We start from the raw sequence: 18,460 nt of genomic DNA on the forward strand, positions 1-18,460 counted from the left end.
ATTTTTTTCGTCCGAATATAGCTAGAAAGATTCCCCTGTTGATGCTGATCAAGAATATATATGATTTATAGGGTCGGAAATGACTCCTTCACTTTCTTTTAAGCTTCTGACTGAAGGGGCAATACCATTTTTTCATCGATTTTAAGTACATTTTTATATGAAATTTTTTCGGCAAATCAAAATTTAAAAAATTCGTAACTAATCCAAAAATGCATTAATTTCAATTCGGAAAGCGGTCTTATGTTAATTTTTAGCAGGTTAATAAAACTGCCTAAGATTTATAGGGTCGGAAATGACTCCTTCACTTTCTTTTAAGCTTCTGACTGAAGGGGCAATACCATTAAACTACATTTTTATATGAATTTTTTTCGGCAAATCAAAATTTAAAAATCTCATAACTAAGCCAAAAATGCATTAATTTCAATTCGGAAAGCGTTTGTATGTTAATTTTTAGCAGGTTAATAAAACTGCCTAAGATTTATAGGGTCGGAAATGACTCCTTCACTTTCTTTTAAGCTTCTGACTGAAGGGGCAATACCATTTTTTCATCGATTTTAAGTACATTTTTATATGAAATTTTTTCGGCAAATCAAAATTTAAAAAATTCGTAACTAATCCAAAAATGCATTAATTTCCATTCGGAAAGCGTTTGTATGTTAATTTTTAGCAGGTTAATAAAACTGCCTAAGATTTATAGGGTCGGAAATGACTCCTTCACTTTCTTTTAAGCTTCTGACTGAAGGGGCAATACCATTAAACTACATTTTTATAGGAATTTTTTTCGGCAAATCAAAATTTAAAAATCTCATAACTAAGCCAAAAATGCATTAATTTCAATTCGGAAAGCGTTTGTATGTTAATTTTTAGCAGGTTAATAAAACTGCATACTCCATTTAAAAAGTGAATTTTTGTCGGATTTTCGCAAATTTTCATGATGTAACCCCTTTCCTTTTTTTCCGAAAATGGGAAATTTCTGAAACAAATTTTTTTCGTCCGAATATAGCTAGAAAGATTCCCCTGTTGATGCTGATCAAGAATATATATGATTTATAGGGTCGGAAATGACTCCTTCACTTTCTTTTAAGCTTCTGACTGAAGGGGCAATACCATTTTTTCATCGATTTTAAGTACATTTTTATATGAAATTTTTTCGGCAAATCAAAATTTAAAAAATTCGTAACTAATCCAAAAATGCATTAATTTCAATTCGGAAAGCGGTCTTATGTTAATTTTTAGCAGGTTAATAAAACTGCCTAAGATTTATAGGGTCGGAAATGACTCCTTCACTTTCTTTTAAGCTTCTGACTGAAGGGGCAATACCATTAAACTACATTTTTATATGAATTTTTTTCGGCAAATCAAAATTTAAAAATCTCATAACTAAGCCAAAAATGCATTAATTTCAATTCGGAAAGCGTTTGTATGTTAATTTTTAGCAGGTTAATAAAACTGCCTAAGATTTATAGGGTCGGAAATGACTCCTTCACTTTCTTTTAAGCTTCTGACTGAAGGGGCAATACCATTTTTTCATCGATTTTAAGTACATTTTTATATGAAATTTTTTCGGCAAATCAAAATTTAAAAAATTCGTAACTAATCCAAAAATGCATTAATTTCAATTCGGAAAGCGGTCTTATGTTAATTTTTAGCAGGTTAATAAAACTGCCTAAGATTTATAGGGTCGGAAATGACTCCTTCACTTTCTTTTAAGCTTCTGACTGAAGGGGCAATACCATTAAACTACATTTTTATATGAATTTTTTTCGGCAAATCAAAATTTAAAAATCTCATAACTAAGCCAAAAATGCATTAATTTCAATTCGGAAAGCGTTTGTATGTTAATTTTTAGCAGGTTAATAAAACTGCCTAAGATTTATAGGGTCGGAAATGACTCCTTCACTTTCTTTTAAGCTTCTGACTGAAGGGGCAATACCATTTTTTCATCGATTTTAAGTACATTTTTATATGAAATTTTTTCGGCAAATCAAAATTTAAAAAATTCGTAACTAATCCAAAAATGCATTAATTTCCATTCGGAAAGCGTTTGTATGTTAATTTTTAGCAGGTTAATAAAACTGCCTAAGATTTATAGGGTCGGAAATGACTCCTTCACTTTCTTTTAAGCTTCTGACTGAAGGGGCAATACCATTAAACTACATTTTTATAGGAATTTTTTTCGGCAAATCAAAATTTAAAAAATTCGTAACTAATCCAAAAATGCATTAATTTCAATTCGGAAAGCGGTCTTATGTTAATTTTTAGCAGGTTAATAAAACTGCCTAAGATTTATAGGGTCGGAAATGACTCCTTCACTTTCTTTTAAGCTTCTGACTGAAGGGGCAATACCATTAAACTACATTTTTATATGAATTTTTTTCGGCAAATCAAAATTTAAAAATCTCATAACTAAGCCAAAAATGCATTAATTTCAATTCGGAAAGCGTTTGTATGTTAATTTTTAGCAGGTTAATAAAACTGCATACTCCATTTAAAAAGTGAATTTTTGTCGGATTTTCGCAAATTTTCATGATGTAACCCCTTTCCTTTTTTTCCGAAAATGGGAAATTTCTGAAAAAAAAATTTTTTGTCCGAATATAGCTAGAAAGATTCCCCTGTTGATGCTGATCAAGAATATATATGATTTATAGGGTTGGAAATGACTCCTTCACTTTCTTTTAAGCTTCTGACTGAAGGGGCAATACCATTTTTTAGTCGGAATTAACTATATTTTTATATGCAAGTTTTACGACAAATCAAAATTTTAAAATCTCATAACTAAGCCAAAAATGCATTAATTTCAATTCGGAAAGCGTTTGTATGTTAATTTTTAGCAGGTTAATAAAACTGCATACTCCATTTAAAAAGTGAATTTTTGTCCGATTTTCGCAAATTTTCATGATGTAACTTTCCTTTTTCCTTTCCTTTTTTTTCCGAAAATGGGAAATTTCTGAAAAAAAATTTTTTCGTCCGAATATAGCTAGAAAGATTCCCCTGTTGATGCTGATCAAGAATATATATGATTTATAGGGTCGGAAATGACTCCTTCACTTTCTTTTAAGCTTCTGACTGAAGGGGCAATACCATTAAACTACATTTTTATAGGAATTTTTTTCGGCAAATCAAAATTTAAAAAATTTGTAACTAAGCCAAAAATGCATTAATTTCAAGTCGGAAAGCGGTCTTATGTTAATTTTTAGCAGGTTAATAAAACTGCCTAAGATTTATAGGGTCGGAAATGACTCCTTCACTTTCTTTTAAGCTTCTGACTGAAGGGGCAATACCATTTTTTCATCGATTTTAAGTACATTTTTATATGAATTTTTTTCGGCAAATCAAAATTTAAAAAATTCATAACTTAGCCAAAAATGCATAAGTTTCCATTCGGAAAGCGTTTGTATGTTAATTTTTAGCAGGTTAATAAAACTGCATACTCCATTTAAAAAGTGAATTTTTGTCAGATTTTCGCAAATTTTCATGATGTAACCCCTTTCCTTTTTTTCCGAAAATGGGAAATTTCTGAAAAAAAAATTTTTTGTCCGAATATAGCTAGAAAGATTCCCCTGTTGATGCTGATCAAGAATATATATGATTTATAGGGTCGGAAATGACTCCTTCACTTTCTTTTAAGCTTCTGACTGAAGGGGCAATACCATTAAACTACATTTTTATATGAAATTTTTTCGGCAAATCAAAATTTAAAAAATTCATAACTTAGCCAAAAATGCATTAATTTCCATTCGGAAAGCGTTTGTATGTTAATTTTTAGCAGGTTAATAAAACTGCCTAAGATTTATAGGGTCGGAAATGACTCCTTCACTTTCTTTTAAGCTTCTGACTGAAGGGGCAATACCATTAAACTACATTTTTATAGGAATTTTTTTCGGCAAATCAAAATTTAAAAAATTCGTAACTAAGCCAAAAATGCATTAATTTCAATTCGGAAAAGCGGTCTTATGTTAATTTTTAGCAGGTTAATAAAACTGCCTAAGATTTATAGGGTCGGAAATGACTCCTTCACTTTCTTTTAAGCTTCTGACTGAAGGGGCAATACCATTTTTTCATCGATTTTAAGTACATTTTTATATGAATTTTTTTCGGCAAATCAAAATTTAAAAAATTCATAACTTAGCCAAAAATGCATTAATTTCCATTCGGAAAGCGCTTGTATGTTAATTTTTAGCAGGTTAATAAAACTGCATACTCCATTTAAAAAGTGCATTTTTGTCCGATTTTCGCAAATTTTCATGATGTAACCCCTTTCCTTTTTTTCCGAAAATGGGAAATTTCTGAAAAAAAATTTTTTCGTCCGAATATAGCTAGAAAGATTCCCCTGTTGATGCTGATCAAGAATATATATGATTTACAGGGTCGGAAAAGACTCCTTCACTTTCTTTTAAGCTTCTGACTGAAGGGGCAATACCATTTTTTAGTCGGAATTAACTATATTTTTATATGCAAGTTTTACGACAAATCAAAATTTTAAAATCTCATAACTAAGCCAAAAATGCATTAATTTCAATTCGGAAAGCGTTTGTATGTTAATTTTTAGCAGGTTAATAAAACTGCATACTCCATTTAAAAAGTGAATTTTTGTCCGATTTTCGCAAATTTTCATGATGTAACCCCTTTCCTTTTTTTTCCGAAAATGGGAAATTTCTGAAAAAAAAATTTTTTGTCCGAATATAGCTAGAAAGATTCCCCTGTTGATGCTGATCAAGAATATATATGATTTACAGGGTCGGAAAAGACTCCTTCACTTTCTTTTAAGCTTCTGACTGAAGGGGCAATACCATTTTTTCATCGATTTTAAGTACATTTTTATATGAAATTTTTTCGGCAAATCAAAATTTAAAAAATTCATAACTTAGCCAAAAATGCATTAATTTTAATTCGGAAAGCGTTTGTATGTTAATTTTTAGCAGGTTAATAAAACTGCATACTCCATTTAAAAAGTGAATTTTTGTCCGATTTTCGCAAATTTTCATGATGTAACCTCTTTCCTTTTTTTCCGAAAATGGGAAATTTCTGAAAAAAAATTTTTTCGTCCGAATATAGCTAGAAAGATTCCCCTGTTGATGCTGATCAAGAATATATATGATTTATAGGGTCGGAAATGACTCCTTCACTTTCTTTTAAGCTTCTGACTGAAGGGGCAATACCATTTTTTAGTCGGAATTAACTATATTTTTATATGCAAGTTTTACGACAAATCGAAATTTAAAAATCTCATAACTAAGACAAAAATGCATTAATTTCAATTCGGAAAGCGTTTGTATGTTAATTTTTAGCAGGTTAATAAAACTGCATACTCCATTTAAAAAGTGAATTTTTGTCCGATTTTCGCAAATTTTCATGATGTAACCCCTTTCCTTTTTTTCCGAAAATGGGAAATTTCTGAAAAAAAATTTTTTCGTCCGAATATAGCTAGAAAGATTCCCCTGTTGATGCTGATCAAGAATATATATGATTTACAGGGTCGGAAAAGACTCCTTCACTTTCTTTTAAGCTTCTGACTGAAGGGGCATACCATTTTTTAGTCGGAATTAACTATATTTTTATATGCAAGTTTTACGACAAATCAAAATTTTAAAATCTCATAACTAAGCCAAAAATGCATTAATTTCAATTCGGAAAGCGTTTGTATGTTAATTTTTAGCAGGTTAATAAAACTGCATACTCCATTTAAAAAGTGAATTTTTGTCCGATTTTCGCAAATTTTCATGATGTAACCCCTTTCCTTTTTTTTCCGAAAATGGGAAATTTCTGAAAAAAATTTTTTCGTCCGAATATAGCTAGAAAGATTCCCCTGTTGATGCTGATCAAGAATATATATGATTTACAGGGTCGGAAAAGACTCCTTCACTTTCTTTTAAGCTTCTGACTGAAGGGGCAATACCATTTTTTAGTCGGAATTAACTATATTTTTATATGCAAGTTTTACGACAAATCAAAATTTAAAAATCTCATAACTAAGCCAAAAATGCATTAATTTCAATTCGGAAAGCGTTTGTATGTTAATTTTTAGCAGGTTAATAAAACTGCATACTCCATTTAAAAAGTGAATTTTTGTCGGATTTTCGCAAATTTTCATGATGTAACCCCTTTCCTTTTTTTCCGAAAATGGGAAATTTCTGAAAAAAAATTTTTTCGTCCGAATATAGCTAGAAAGATTCCCCTGTTGATGCTGATCAAGAATATATATGATTTACAGGGTCGGAAAAGACTCCTTCACTTTCTTTTAAGCTTCTGACTGAAGGGGCAATACCATTTTTTAGTCGGAATTAACTATATTTTTATATGCAAGTTTTACGACAAATCAAAATTTAAAAATCTCATAACTAAGCCAAAAATGCATTAATTTCAATTCGGAAAGCGTTTGTATGTTAATTTTTAGCAGGTTAATAAAACTGCATACTCCATTTAAAAAGTGAATTTTTGTCCGATTTTCGCAAATTTTCATGATGTAACCCCTTTCCTTTTTTTTCCGAAAATGGGAAATTTCTGAAAAAAATTTTTTCGTCCGAATATAGCTAGAAAGATTCCCCTGTTGATGCTGATCAAGAATATATATGATTTACAGGGTCGGAAAAGACTCCTTCACTTTCTTTTAAGCTTCTGACTGAAGGGGCAATACCATTTTTTAGTCGGAATTAACTATATTTTTATATGCAAGTTTTACGACAAATCAAAATTTAAAAATCTCATAACTAAGCCAAAAATGCATTAATTTCAATTCGGAAAGCGTTTGTATGTTAATTTTTAGCAGGTTAATAAAACTGCATACTCCATTTAAAAAGTGAATTTTTGTCCGATTTTCGCAAATTTTCATGATGTAACCCCTTTCCTTTTTTTTCCGAAAATGGGAAATTTCTGAAAAAAATTTTTTCGTCCGAATATAGCTAGAAAGATTCCCCTGTTGATGCTGATCAAGAATATATATGATTTACAGGGTCGGAAAAGACTCCTTCACTTTCTTTTAAGCTTCTGACTGAAGGGGCAATACCATTTTTTAGTCGGAATTAACTATATTTTTATATGCAAGTTTTACGACAAATCAAAATTTAAAAATCTCATAACTAAGCCAAAAATGCATTAATTTCAATTCGGAAAGCGTTTGTATGTTAATTTTTAGCAGGTTAATAAAACTGCATACTCCATTTAAAAAGTGAATTTTTGTCCAATTTTCGCAAATTTTCATGATGTAACCCCTTTCCTTTTTTTCCGAAAATGGGAAATTTCTGAAAAAAAATTTTTTCGTCCGAATATAGCTAGAAAGATTCCCCTGTTGATGCTGATCAAGAATATATATGATTTACAGGGTCGGAAAAGACTCCTTCACTTTCTTTTAAGCTTCTGACTGAAGGGGCAATACCATTAAACTACATTTTTATAGGAATTTTTTTCGGCAAATCAAAATTTAAAAAATTCGTAACTAAGCCAAAAATGCATTAATTTCAATTCGGAAATGCGGTCTTATGTTAATTTTTAGCAGGTTAATAAAACTGCCTAAGATTTATAGGGTCGGAAATGGCTCCTTCACTTTCTTTTAAGCTTCTGACTAAAGGGGCAATACCATTTTTTCATCGATTTTAAGTATATTTTTATATGAAATTTTTTCGGCAAATCAAAATTTAAAAAATTCGCAACTAAGCCAAAAATGCATTAATTTCAATTCGGAAAGCGTTTGTATGTTAATTTTTAGCAGGTTAATAAAACTGCATACTCCATTTAAAAAGTGAATTTTTGTCCGATTTTCGCAAATTTTCATGATGTAACCCCTTTCCTTTTTTTCCGAAAATGGGAAATTTCTGAAAAAAATTTTTTTTCGTCCGAATATAGCTAGAAAGATTCCCCTGTTGATGCTGATCAAGAATATATATGATTTATAGGGTCGGAAATGTCTCCTTCACTTTCTTTTAAGCTTCTGACTGAAGGGGCAATACCATTTTTTCATCGATTTTAAGTACATTTTTATATGAATTTTTTTCGGCAAATCAAAATTTAAAAAATTCGTAACTAAGCCAAAAATGCATTAATTTCAATTCGGAAAGCGGTCTTATGTTAATTTTTAGCAGGTTAATAAAACTGCCTAAGATTTATAGGGTCGGAAATGACTCCTTCACTTTCTTTTAAGCTTCTGACTGAAGGGGCAATACCATTTTTTCATCGATTTTAAGTACATTTTTATATGAAATTTTTTCGGCAAATCAAAATTTAAAAAATTCATAACTTAGCCAAAAATGCATTAATTTTAATTCGGAAAGCGTTTGTATGTTAATTTTTAGCAGGTTAATAAAACTGCATACTCCATTTAAAAAGTGAATTTTTGTCCGATTTTCGCAAATTTTCATGATGTAACCTCTTTCCTTTTTTTCCGAAAATGGGAAATTTCTGAAAAAAAATTTTTTCGTCCGAATATAGCTAGAAAGATTCCCCTGTTGATGCTGATCAAGAATATATATGATTTATAGGGTCGGAAATGACTCCTTCACTTTCTTTTAAGCTTCTGACTGAAGGGGCAATACCATTTTTTAGTCGGAATTAACTATATTTTTATATGCAAGTTTTACGACAAATCAAAATTTAAAAATCTCATAACTAAGACAAAAATGCATTAATTTCAATTCGGAAAGCGTTTGTATGTTAATTTTTAGCAGGTTAATAAAACTGCATACTCCATTTAAAAAGTGAATTTTTGTCCGATTTTCGCAAATTTTCATGATGTAACCCCTTTCCTTTTTTTCCGAAAATGGGAAATTTCTGAAAAAAAATTTTTTCGTCCGAATATAGCTAGAAAGATTCCCCTGTTGATGCTGATCAAGAATATATATGATTTACAGGGTCGGAAAAGACTCCTTCACTTTCTTTTAAGCTTCTGACTGAAGGGGCAATACCATTTTTTAGTCGGAATTAACTATATTTTTATATGCAAGTTTTACGACAAATCAAAATTTTAAAATCTCATAACTAAGCCAAAAATGCATTAATTTCAATTCGGAAAGCGTTTGTATGTTAATTTTTAGCAGGTTAATAAAACTGCATACTCCATTTAAAAAGTGAATTTTTGTCCGATTTTCGCAAATTTTCATGATGTAACCCCTTTCCTTTTTTTTCCGAAAATGGGAAATTTCTGAAAAAAATTTTTTCGTCCGAATATAGCTAGAAAGATTCCCCTGTTGATGCTGATCAAGAATATATATGATTTACAGGGTCGGAAAAGACTCCTTCACTTTCTTTTAAGCTTCTGACTGAAGGGGCAATACCATTTTTTAGTCGGAATTAACTATATTTTTATATGCAAGTTTTACGACAAATCAAAATTTAAAAATCTCATAACTAAGCCAAAAATGCATTAATTTCAATTCGGAAAGCGGTCTTATGTTAATTTTTAGCAGGTTAATAAAACTGCCTAAGATTTATAGGGTCGGAAATGACTCCTTCACTTTCTTTTAAGCTTCTGACTGAAGGGGCAATACCATTTTTTCATCGATTTTAAGTACATTTTTATATGAAATTTTTTCGGCAAATCAAAATTTAAAAAATTCATAACTTAGCCAAAAATGCATTAATTTTAATTCGGAAAGCGTTTGTATGTTAATTTTTAGCAGGTTAATAAAACTGCATACTCCATTTAAAAAGTGAATTTTTGTCCGATTTTCGCAAATTTTCATGATGTAACCCCTTTCCTTTTTTTCCGAAAATGGGAAATTTCTGAAAAAAAATTTTTTCGTCCGAATATAGCTAGAAAGATTCCCCTGTTGATGCTGATCAAGAATATATATGATTTACAGGGTCGGAAAAGACTCCTTCACTTTCTTTTAAGCTTCTGACTGAAGGGGCAATACCATTTTTTAGTCGGAATTAACTATATTTTTATATGCAAGTTTTACGACAAATCAAAATTTTAAAATCTCATAACTAAGCCAAAAATGCATTAATTTCAATTCGGAAAGCGTTTGTATGTTAATTTTTAGCAGGTTAATAAAACTGCATACTCCATTTAAAAAGTGAATTTTTGTCCGATTTTCGCAAATTTTCATGATGTAACCCCTTTCCTTTTTTTTCCGAAAATGGGAAATTTCTGAAAAAAATTTTTTCGTCCGAATATAGCTAGAAAGATTCCCCTGTTGATGCTGATCAAGAATATATATGATTTACAGGGTCGGAAAAGACTCCTTCACTTTCTTTTAAGCTTCTGACTGAAGGGGCAATACCATTTTTTAGTCGGAATTAACTATATTTTTATATGCAAGTTTTACGACAAATCAAAATTTAAAAATCTCATAACTAAGCCAAAAATGCATTAATTTCAATTCGGAAAGCGTTTGTATGTTAATTTTTAGCAGGTTAATAAAACTGCATACTCCATTTAAAAAGTGAATTTTTGTCCAATTTTCGCAAATTTTCATGATGTAACCCCTTTCCTTTTTTTCCGAAAATGGGAAATTTCTGAAAAAAAATTTTTTCGTCCGAATATAGCTAGAAAGATTCCCCTGTTGATGCTGATCAAGAATATATATGATTTACAGGGTCGGAAAAGACTCCTTCACTTTCTTTTAAGCTTCTGACTGAAGGGGCAATACCATTAAACTACATTTTTATAGGAATTTTTTTCGGCAAATCAAAATTTAAAAAATTCGTAACTAAGCCAAAAATGCATTAATTTCAATTCGGAAATGCGGTCTTATGTTAATTTTTAGCAGGTTAATAAAACTGCCTAAGATTTATAGGGTCGGAAATGACTCCTTCACTTTCTTTTAAGCTTCTGACTAAAGGGGCAATACCATTTTTTCATCGATTTTAAGTATATTTTTATATGAAATTTTTTCGGCAAATCAAAATTTAAAAAATTCGCAACTAAGCCAAAAATGCATTAATTTCAATTCGGAAAGCGTTTGTATGTTAATTTTTAGCAGGTTAATAAAACTGCATACTCCATTTAAAAAGTGAATTTTTGTCGGATTTTCGCAAATTTTCATGATGTAACCCCTTTCCTTTTTTTCCGAAAATGGGAAATTTCTGAAAAAAATTTTTTTTCGTCCGAATATAGCTAGAAAGATTCCCCTGTTGATGCTGATCAAGAATATATATGATTTATAGGGTCGGAAATGTCTCCTTCACTTTCTTTTAAGCTTCTGACTGAAGGGGCAATACCATTTTTTCATCGATTTTAAGTACATTTTTATATGAATTTTTTTCGGCAAATCAAAATTTAAAAAATTCGTAACTAAGCCAAAAATGCATTAATTTCAATTCGGAAAGCGGTCTTATGTTAATTTTTAGCAGGTTAATAAAACTGCCTAAGATTTATAGGGTCGGAAATGACTCCTTCACTTTCTTTTAAGCTTCTGACTGAAGGGGCAATACCATTTTTTCATCGATTTTAAGTACATTTTTATATGAAATTTTTTCGGCAAATCAAAATTTAAAAAATTCATAACTTAGCCAAAAATGCATTAATTTTAATTCGGAAAGCGTTTGTATGTTAATTTTTAGCAGGTTAATAAAACTGCATACTCCATTTAAAAAGTGAATTTTTGTCCGATTTTCGCAAATTTTCATGATGTAACCTCTTTCCTTTTTTTCCGAAAATGGGAAATTTCTGAAAAACAATTTTTTCGTCCGAATATAGCTAGAAAGATTCCCCTGTTGATGCTGATCAAGAATATATATGATTTATAGGGTCGGAAATGACTCCTTCACTTTCTTTTAAGCTTCTGACTGAAGGGGCAATACCATTTTTTAGTCGGAATTAACTATATTTTTATATGCAAGTTTTACGACAAATCAAAATTTAAAAATCTCATAACTAAGACAAAAATGCATTAATTTCAATTCGGAAAGCGTTTGTATGTTAATTTTTAGCAGGTTAATAAAACTGCATACTCCATTTAAAAAGTGAATTTTTGTCCGATTTTCGCAAATTTTCATGATGTAACCCCTTTCCTTTTTTTCCGAAAATGGGAAATTTCTGAAAAAAAATTTTTTCGTCCGAATATAGCTAGAAAGATTCCCCTGTTGATGCTGATCAAGAATATATATGATTTATAGGGTCGGAAATGACTCCTTCACTTTCTTTTAAGCTTCTGACTGAAGGGGCAATACCATTAAACTACATTTTTATAGGAATTTTTTTCGGCAAATCAAAATTTAAAAAATTTGTAACTAAGCCAAAAATGCATTAATTTCAATTCGGAAAGCGGTCTTATGTTAATTTTTAGCAGGTTAATAAAACTGCATACTCCATTTAAAAAGTGAATTTTTGTCCGATTTTCGCAAATTTTCATGAAAAAATTTTCCTTTTTTTCCGAAAATGGGAAATTTCTGAAAAAAAATTTTTTTGTCCGAATATAGCTAGAAAGATTTCCCTGTTGATGCTGATCAAGAATATATATGATTTATAGGGTCGGAAATGACTCCTTCACTTTCTTTTAAGCTTCTGACTGAAGGGGCAATACCATTTTTTAGTCGGAATTAACTATATTTTTATATGCAAGTTTTACGACAAATCAAAATTTAAAAATCTCATAACTAAGCCAAAAATGCATTAATTTCAATTCGGAAAGCGTTTGTATGTTAATTTTTAGCAGGTTATTAAAACTGCATACTCCATTTAAAAAGTGAATTTTTGTCCGATTTTCGCAAATTTTCATGATGTAACCCCTTTCCTTTTTTTCCGAAAATGGGAAATTTCTGAAAAAAAAATTTTTTGTCCGAATATAGCTAGAAAGATTCCCCTGTTGATGCTGATCAATAATATATATGATTTATAGGGTCGGAAATGACTCCTTCACTTTCTTTTAAGCTTCTGACTGAAGGGGCAATACCATTAAACTACATTTTTATAGGAATTTTTTTCGGCAAATCAAAATTTAAAAAATTCGTAACTAAGCCAAAAATGCATTAATTTCAATTCGGAAAGCGGTTTTATGTTAATTTTTAGCAGGTTAATAAAACTGCCTAAGATTTATAGGGTCGGAAATGACTCCTTCACTTTCTTTTAAGCTTCTGACTGAAGGGGCAATACCATTTTTTCATCGATTTTAAGTACATTTTTATATGAATTTTTTTCGGCAAATCAAAATTTAAAAAAATCATAACTTAGCCAAAAATGCATTAATTTCAATTCGGAAAGCGTTTGTATGTTAATTTTTAGCAGGTTAATAAAACTGCATACTCCATTTAAAAAGTGAATTTTTGTCCGATTTTCGCACATTTTCATGATGTAACCCCTTTCCTTTTTTTCCGAAAATGGGAAATTTCTGAAAAAAAATTTTTTCGTCCGAATATAGCTAGAAAGATTCCCCTGTTGATGCTGATCAAGAATATATATGATTTATAGGGTCGGAAATGACTCCTTCACTTTCTTTTAAGCTTCTGACTGAAGGGGCAATACCATTTTTTCATCGATTTTAAGTACATTTTTATATGAATTTTTTTCGGCAAATCAAAATTTAAAAAATTCATAACTTAGCCAAAAATGCATAAGTTTCCATTCGGAAAGCGTTTGTATGTTAATTTTTAGCAGGTTAATAAAACTGCATACTCCATTTAAAAAGTGAATTTTTGTCAGATTTTCGCAAATTTTCATGATGTAACCCCTTTCCTTTTTTTCCGAAAATGGGAAATTTCTGAAAAAAAAATTTTTTGTCCGAATATAGCTAGAAAGATTCCCCTGTTGATGCTGATCAAGAATATATATGATTTATAGGGTCGGAAATGACTCCTTCACTTTCTTTTAAGCTTCTGACTGAAGGGGCAATACCATTAAACTACATTTTTATAGGAATTTTTTTCGGCAAATCAAAATTTAAAAAATTTGTAACTAAGCCAAAAATGCATTAATTTCAATTCGGAAAGCGGTCTTATGTTAATTTTTAGCAGGTTAATAAAACTGCATACTCCATTTAAAAAGTGAATTTTTGTCCGATTTTCGCAAATTTTCATGAAAAAATTTTCCTTTTTTTCCGAAAATGGGAAATTTCTGAAAAAAAATTTTTTTGTCCGAATATAGCTAGAAAGATTTCCCTGTTGATGCTGATCAAGAATATATATGATTTATAGGGTCGGAAATGACTCCTTCACTTTCTTTTAAGCTTCTGACTGAAGGGGCAATACCATTTTTTAGTCGGAATTAACTATATTTTTATATGCAAGTTTTACGACAAATCAAAATTTAAAAATCTCATAACTAAGCCAAAAATGCATTAATTTCAATTCGGAAAGCGTTTGTATGTTAATTTTTAGCAGGTTATTAAAACTGCATACTCCATTTAAAAAGTGAATTTTTGTCCGATTTTCGCAAATTTTCATGATGTAACCCCTTTCCTTTTTTTCCGAAAATGGGAAATTTCTGAAAAAAAAATTTTTTGTCCGAATATAGCTAGAAAGATTCCCCTGTTGATGCTGATCAATAATATATATGATTTATAGGGTCGGAAATGACTCCTTCACTTTCTTTTAAGCTTCTGACTGAAGGGGCAATACCATTAAACTACATTTTTATAGGAATTTTTTTCGGCAAATCAAAATTTAAAAAATTCGTAACTAAGCCAAAAATGCATTAATTTCAATTCGGAAAGCGGTTTTATGTTAATTTTTAGCAGGTTAATAAAACTGCCTAAGATTTATAGGGTCGGAAATGACTCCTTCACTTTCTTTTAAGCTTCTGACTGAAGGGGCAATACCATTTTTTCATCGATTTTAAGTACATTTTTATATGAATTTTTTTCGGCAAATCAAAATTTAAAAAAATCATAACTTAGCCAAAAATGCATTAATTTCAATTCGGAAAGCGTTTGTATGTTAATTTTTAGCAGGTTAATAAAACTGCATACTCCATTTAAAAAGTGAATTTTTGCCGGATTTTCGCAAATTTTCATGATGTAACCCCTTTCCATTTTTTCCGAAAATGGGAAATTTCTGAAAAAAAATTTTTTCGTCCGAATCTAGCTTGAAAGATTCCCCTGTTGATGCTGATCAAGAATATATATGATTTACAGGGTCGGAAATGACTCCTTCACTTTCTTTTAAGCTTGTGACTGAAGGGGCAATACCATTTTTTCATCGATTTTAAGTACATTTTTATATGCATTTTTTTCGGCAAATCAAAATTTAAAAAATTCATAACTTAGCCAAAAATGCATTAATTTCCATTCGGAAAGCGTTTGTATGTTAATTTTTAGCAGGTTAATAAAACTGCCTAAGATTTATAGGGTCGGAAATGACTCCTTCACTTTCTTTTAAGCTTCTGACTGAAGGGGCAATACCATTAAACTACATTTTTATAGGAATTTTTTTCGGCAAATCAAAATTTAAAAAATTCGTAACTAAGCCAAAAATGCATTAATTTCAATTCGGAAAAGCGGTCTTATGTTAATTTTTAGCAGGTTAATAAAACTGCCTAAGATTTATAGGGTCGGAAATGACTCCTTCACTTTCTTTTAAGCTTCTGACTGAAGGGGCAATACCATTTTTTCATCGATTTTAAGTACATTTTTATATGAATTTTTTTCGGCAAATCAAAATTTAAAAAATTCATAACTTAGCCAAAAATGCATTAATTTCCATTCGGAAAGCGCTTGTATGTTAATTTTTAGCAGGTTAATAAAACTGCATACTCCATTTAAAAAGTGCATTTTTGTCCGATTTTCGCAAATTTTCATGATGTAACCCCTTTCCTTTTTTTCCGAAAATGGGAAATTTCTGAAAAAAAAATTTTTCGTCCGAATATAGCTAGAAAGATTCCCCTGTTGATGCTGATCAAGAATATATATGATTTATAGGGTCGGAAAAGACTCCTTCACTTTCTTTTAAGCTTCTGACTGAAGGGGCAATACCATTTTTTAGTCGGAATTAACTATATTTTTATATGCAAGTTTTACTACAAATCAAAATTTAAAAATCTCATAACTAAGCCAAAAATGCATTAATTTCAATTCGGAAAGCGTTTGTATGTTAATTTTTAGCAGGTTAATAAAACTGCATACTCCATTTAAAAAGTGAATTTTTGTCCAATTTTCGCAAATTTTCATGATGTAACCCCTTTCCTTTTTTTCCGAAAATGGGAAATTTCTGAAAAAAATTTTTTCGTCCGAATATAGCTAGAAAGATTCCCCTGTTGATGCTGATCAAGAATATATATGATTTATAGGGTCGGAAATGACTCCTTCACTTTCTTTTAAGCTTCTGACTGAAGGGGCAATACCATTAAACTACATTTTTATAGGAATTTTTTTCGGCAAATCAAAATTTAAAAAATTCATAACTTAGCCAAAAATGCATTAATTTCCATTCGGAAAGCGCTTGTATGTTAATTTTTAGCAGGTTAATAAAACTGCATACTCCATTTAAAAAGTAAATTTTTGTCCGATTTTCGCAAATTTTCATGATGTAACCCCTTTCCTTTTTTTCCGAAAATGGGAAATTTCTGAAAAAAAATTTTTTCGTCCGAATATAGCCAGAAAGATTCCCCTGATGATGTTGATCAAGAATATATATGCTATGTAGGATTGCAAATGACTCCACTGTTCTGCAAACTTCTGACTAATACCCTGCAAGTGTGTAATTTTGTGTGGATGCGCTAAATGTGAGAGGTGCTTGTATATTTGTAACTAATACCTGAAAGATACGGCATACTCAAGACAGACTCCTTTCCCTCTGTTCCTTAATAATTTAAAGACCACTTACCTTGTTTTACATGGTGCCAAAACCCCCATTTCCACCCATAAATAAAAGGCATTTCGGGTTTCCATTTCTCGAATTCTTTATTTCATTTTGATTTTAATTTAATCATAAGTTTTTTGCACAAAACATTAATGTCTATAAAAAATACGTTAGGTAGTTGTGATTTTTCATTCCTTCTTCCCGTGTTTATTTTTCTGCATGTATTTGAACCAAAAAACTTATATTAATTCGATAACTGTGAATTTGTAGTGAGTGCTCTGTGACTGTGAATTGTGGGTGTAAGTTGTGAGATTATAATGCCAGCGTTAAATGGGATGTTAATACTTTAGCATTAAACGTAAGCTACAGTGAGTATATTTTATATTATTGGTATAAAATCTATGCGAGTTTCGACTTAAGGTTCTTTGTGAATGTGTGTGTTGTTTTAAGCGAATGTGTGTGAGAATGAGTGAGTTGATGATGTGAGTGTTAAGTTAACGTTTAAGATTACATAAATTATACATATTAAAAATATGTTTGTGGTGCGCCTTCTGCTTTTTCCCCTTTCAAATTATCCCATGGCTTGTTCATCTCTTTGCGAATGTTTCGAGTTCGGTTCGTTTTCTCCTTTCCTATCTGTTGTTTTTTCATTTTCTTTGAAAATAATATCACCTTGAGAGTTGAGACTTCGAGTTGAAGGTTCCGATCCTATCTATAGGATATATTTAAGTAGCTAACAGCCTTTATCTCCCTTGATTCCTGGCTGCGGATTGTTGTTGGCATTGTTATTGTTGCTGTTGCTGTTACTGGGTACGGTTTTCTCTTTGTGCCGTACGGGAAGCAGCTTGATCACATGATTCCTTTGGGCCACCTCCGATTTACTGTATTCGTCAACGAACTGTAAGGGGAAATAAAGATTAAATATAATTCAATTGGTGTAATTCCTAAAAATAAAATACATCTATAACATAGGTACTAAAGAAGCTACAAATTGTTATTCAACGTCGTATTATTTGTAAAAATGTTAGGAAACATTTAAAAGCTACTCAAACTTACCGCCATATCGAAATCCTTGGAGATGAGCTCCCTGGCCGCCGCGTTGCCAAAGCACATGGTGACCAAAAACGGATAAATCACTGGATTAAACTGTGTCGGCAGCTTGCCCAGATTCTTGAAGATCACCACAAATGGCTCCGAGATGAGCAGATCCTGATGCCGTCGATTATTCACACAGAAGAAGGCCAGCGAGGCAATCAAATCGATGAGCATCGTGGTGTTGTCATTCTTCTTCGTCCAGGGGGCATTCGTGACACTACAGTTCAGGATGAGGATCATCACGTCCAGCAGCTTCAGAGACAGAGGGCCCTCGACGGTCAAAGCTTCCTGATAGAAACAAATAAAGATAAAAATAAAGCAAAGCACATTTAATTGGCAACACACAGAATACACACAGCACAATGGGCAGAATAAACCGAAATCACTGAGCAAATGTTTTAATTAAGTCAAAGCAAATATCGAAAGAGTGGCACTTGTTTAGGGCAGGAAATGAAGGGCCAGGCACATCCTGTGGCCAGGATTGTTTATATTGCTGCCTCTCTATATATATATATATATATGTTATATATATATTTCTGTGCTATTTGCATAAGGGACGAGTGCCGACAAGAGAGCGGCTTCTAATTTGTTTGTCCTGGCAGGCCGAAACTCGATTCAACAACTCAACTGGCCAACTGAAACTGGCAACTTGTTCGAGGACGACGAGGACGAGGACGAGCACCAGGACGTGGACGAGTAC

General features: G+C 31.1%; 1 protein-coding gene and 1 long non-coding RNA gene across 2 annotated transcripts in view; one reads left to right on the forward strand and one right to left on the reverse strand.

Annotated features, from left to right (window-relative positions):
• LOC110176818 (uncharacterized) overlaps positions 1–18,460 on the forward strand; it is a 120,497-nt gene that overhangs the window by 86,364 nt on the left and 15,673 nt on the right. The gene's annotated exons all lie outside the window — the stretch shown is intronic.
• Positions 16,748–18,460, reverse strand: part of ssp3 (SCAPER domain-containing protein short spindle 3) — a 39,297-nt gene continuing 37,584 nt past the window's right edge. The window contains exons 10-11 of the mRNA XM_020943259.2: positions 17,722–18,048; positions 16,748–17,563 (exon numbers count right to left, since the gene is read on the reverse strand). Of these exons, the coding sequence (XP_020798918.2) occupies positions 17,399–17,563; positions 17,722–18,048 (492 nt within the window). The 3' untranslated portion in view covers positions 16,748–17,398. The remainder of the gene's footprint in view (positions 17,564–17,721; positions 18,049–18,460) is intronic.

This window comes from Drosophila serrata, unplaced genomic scaffold, assembly GCF_035046125.1.
Source record: "Drosophila serrata isolate PLE 108 unplaced genomic scaffold, ASM3504612v1 contig_240, whole genome shotgun sequence".
Taxonomy (NCBI): domain Eukaryota; kingdom Metazoa; phylum Arthropoda; class Insecta; order Diptera; family Drosophilidae; genus Drosophila; species Drosophila serrata.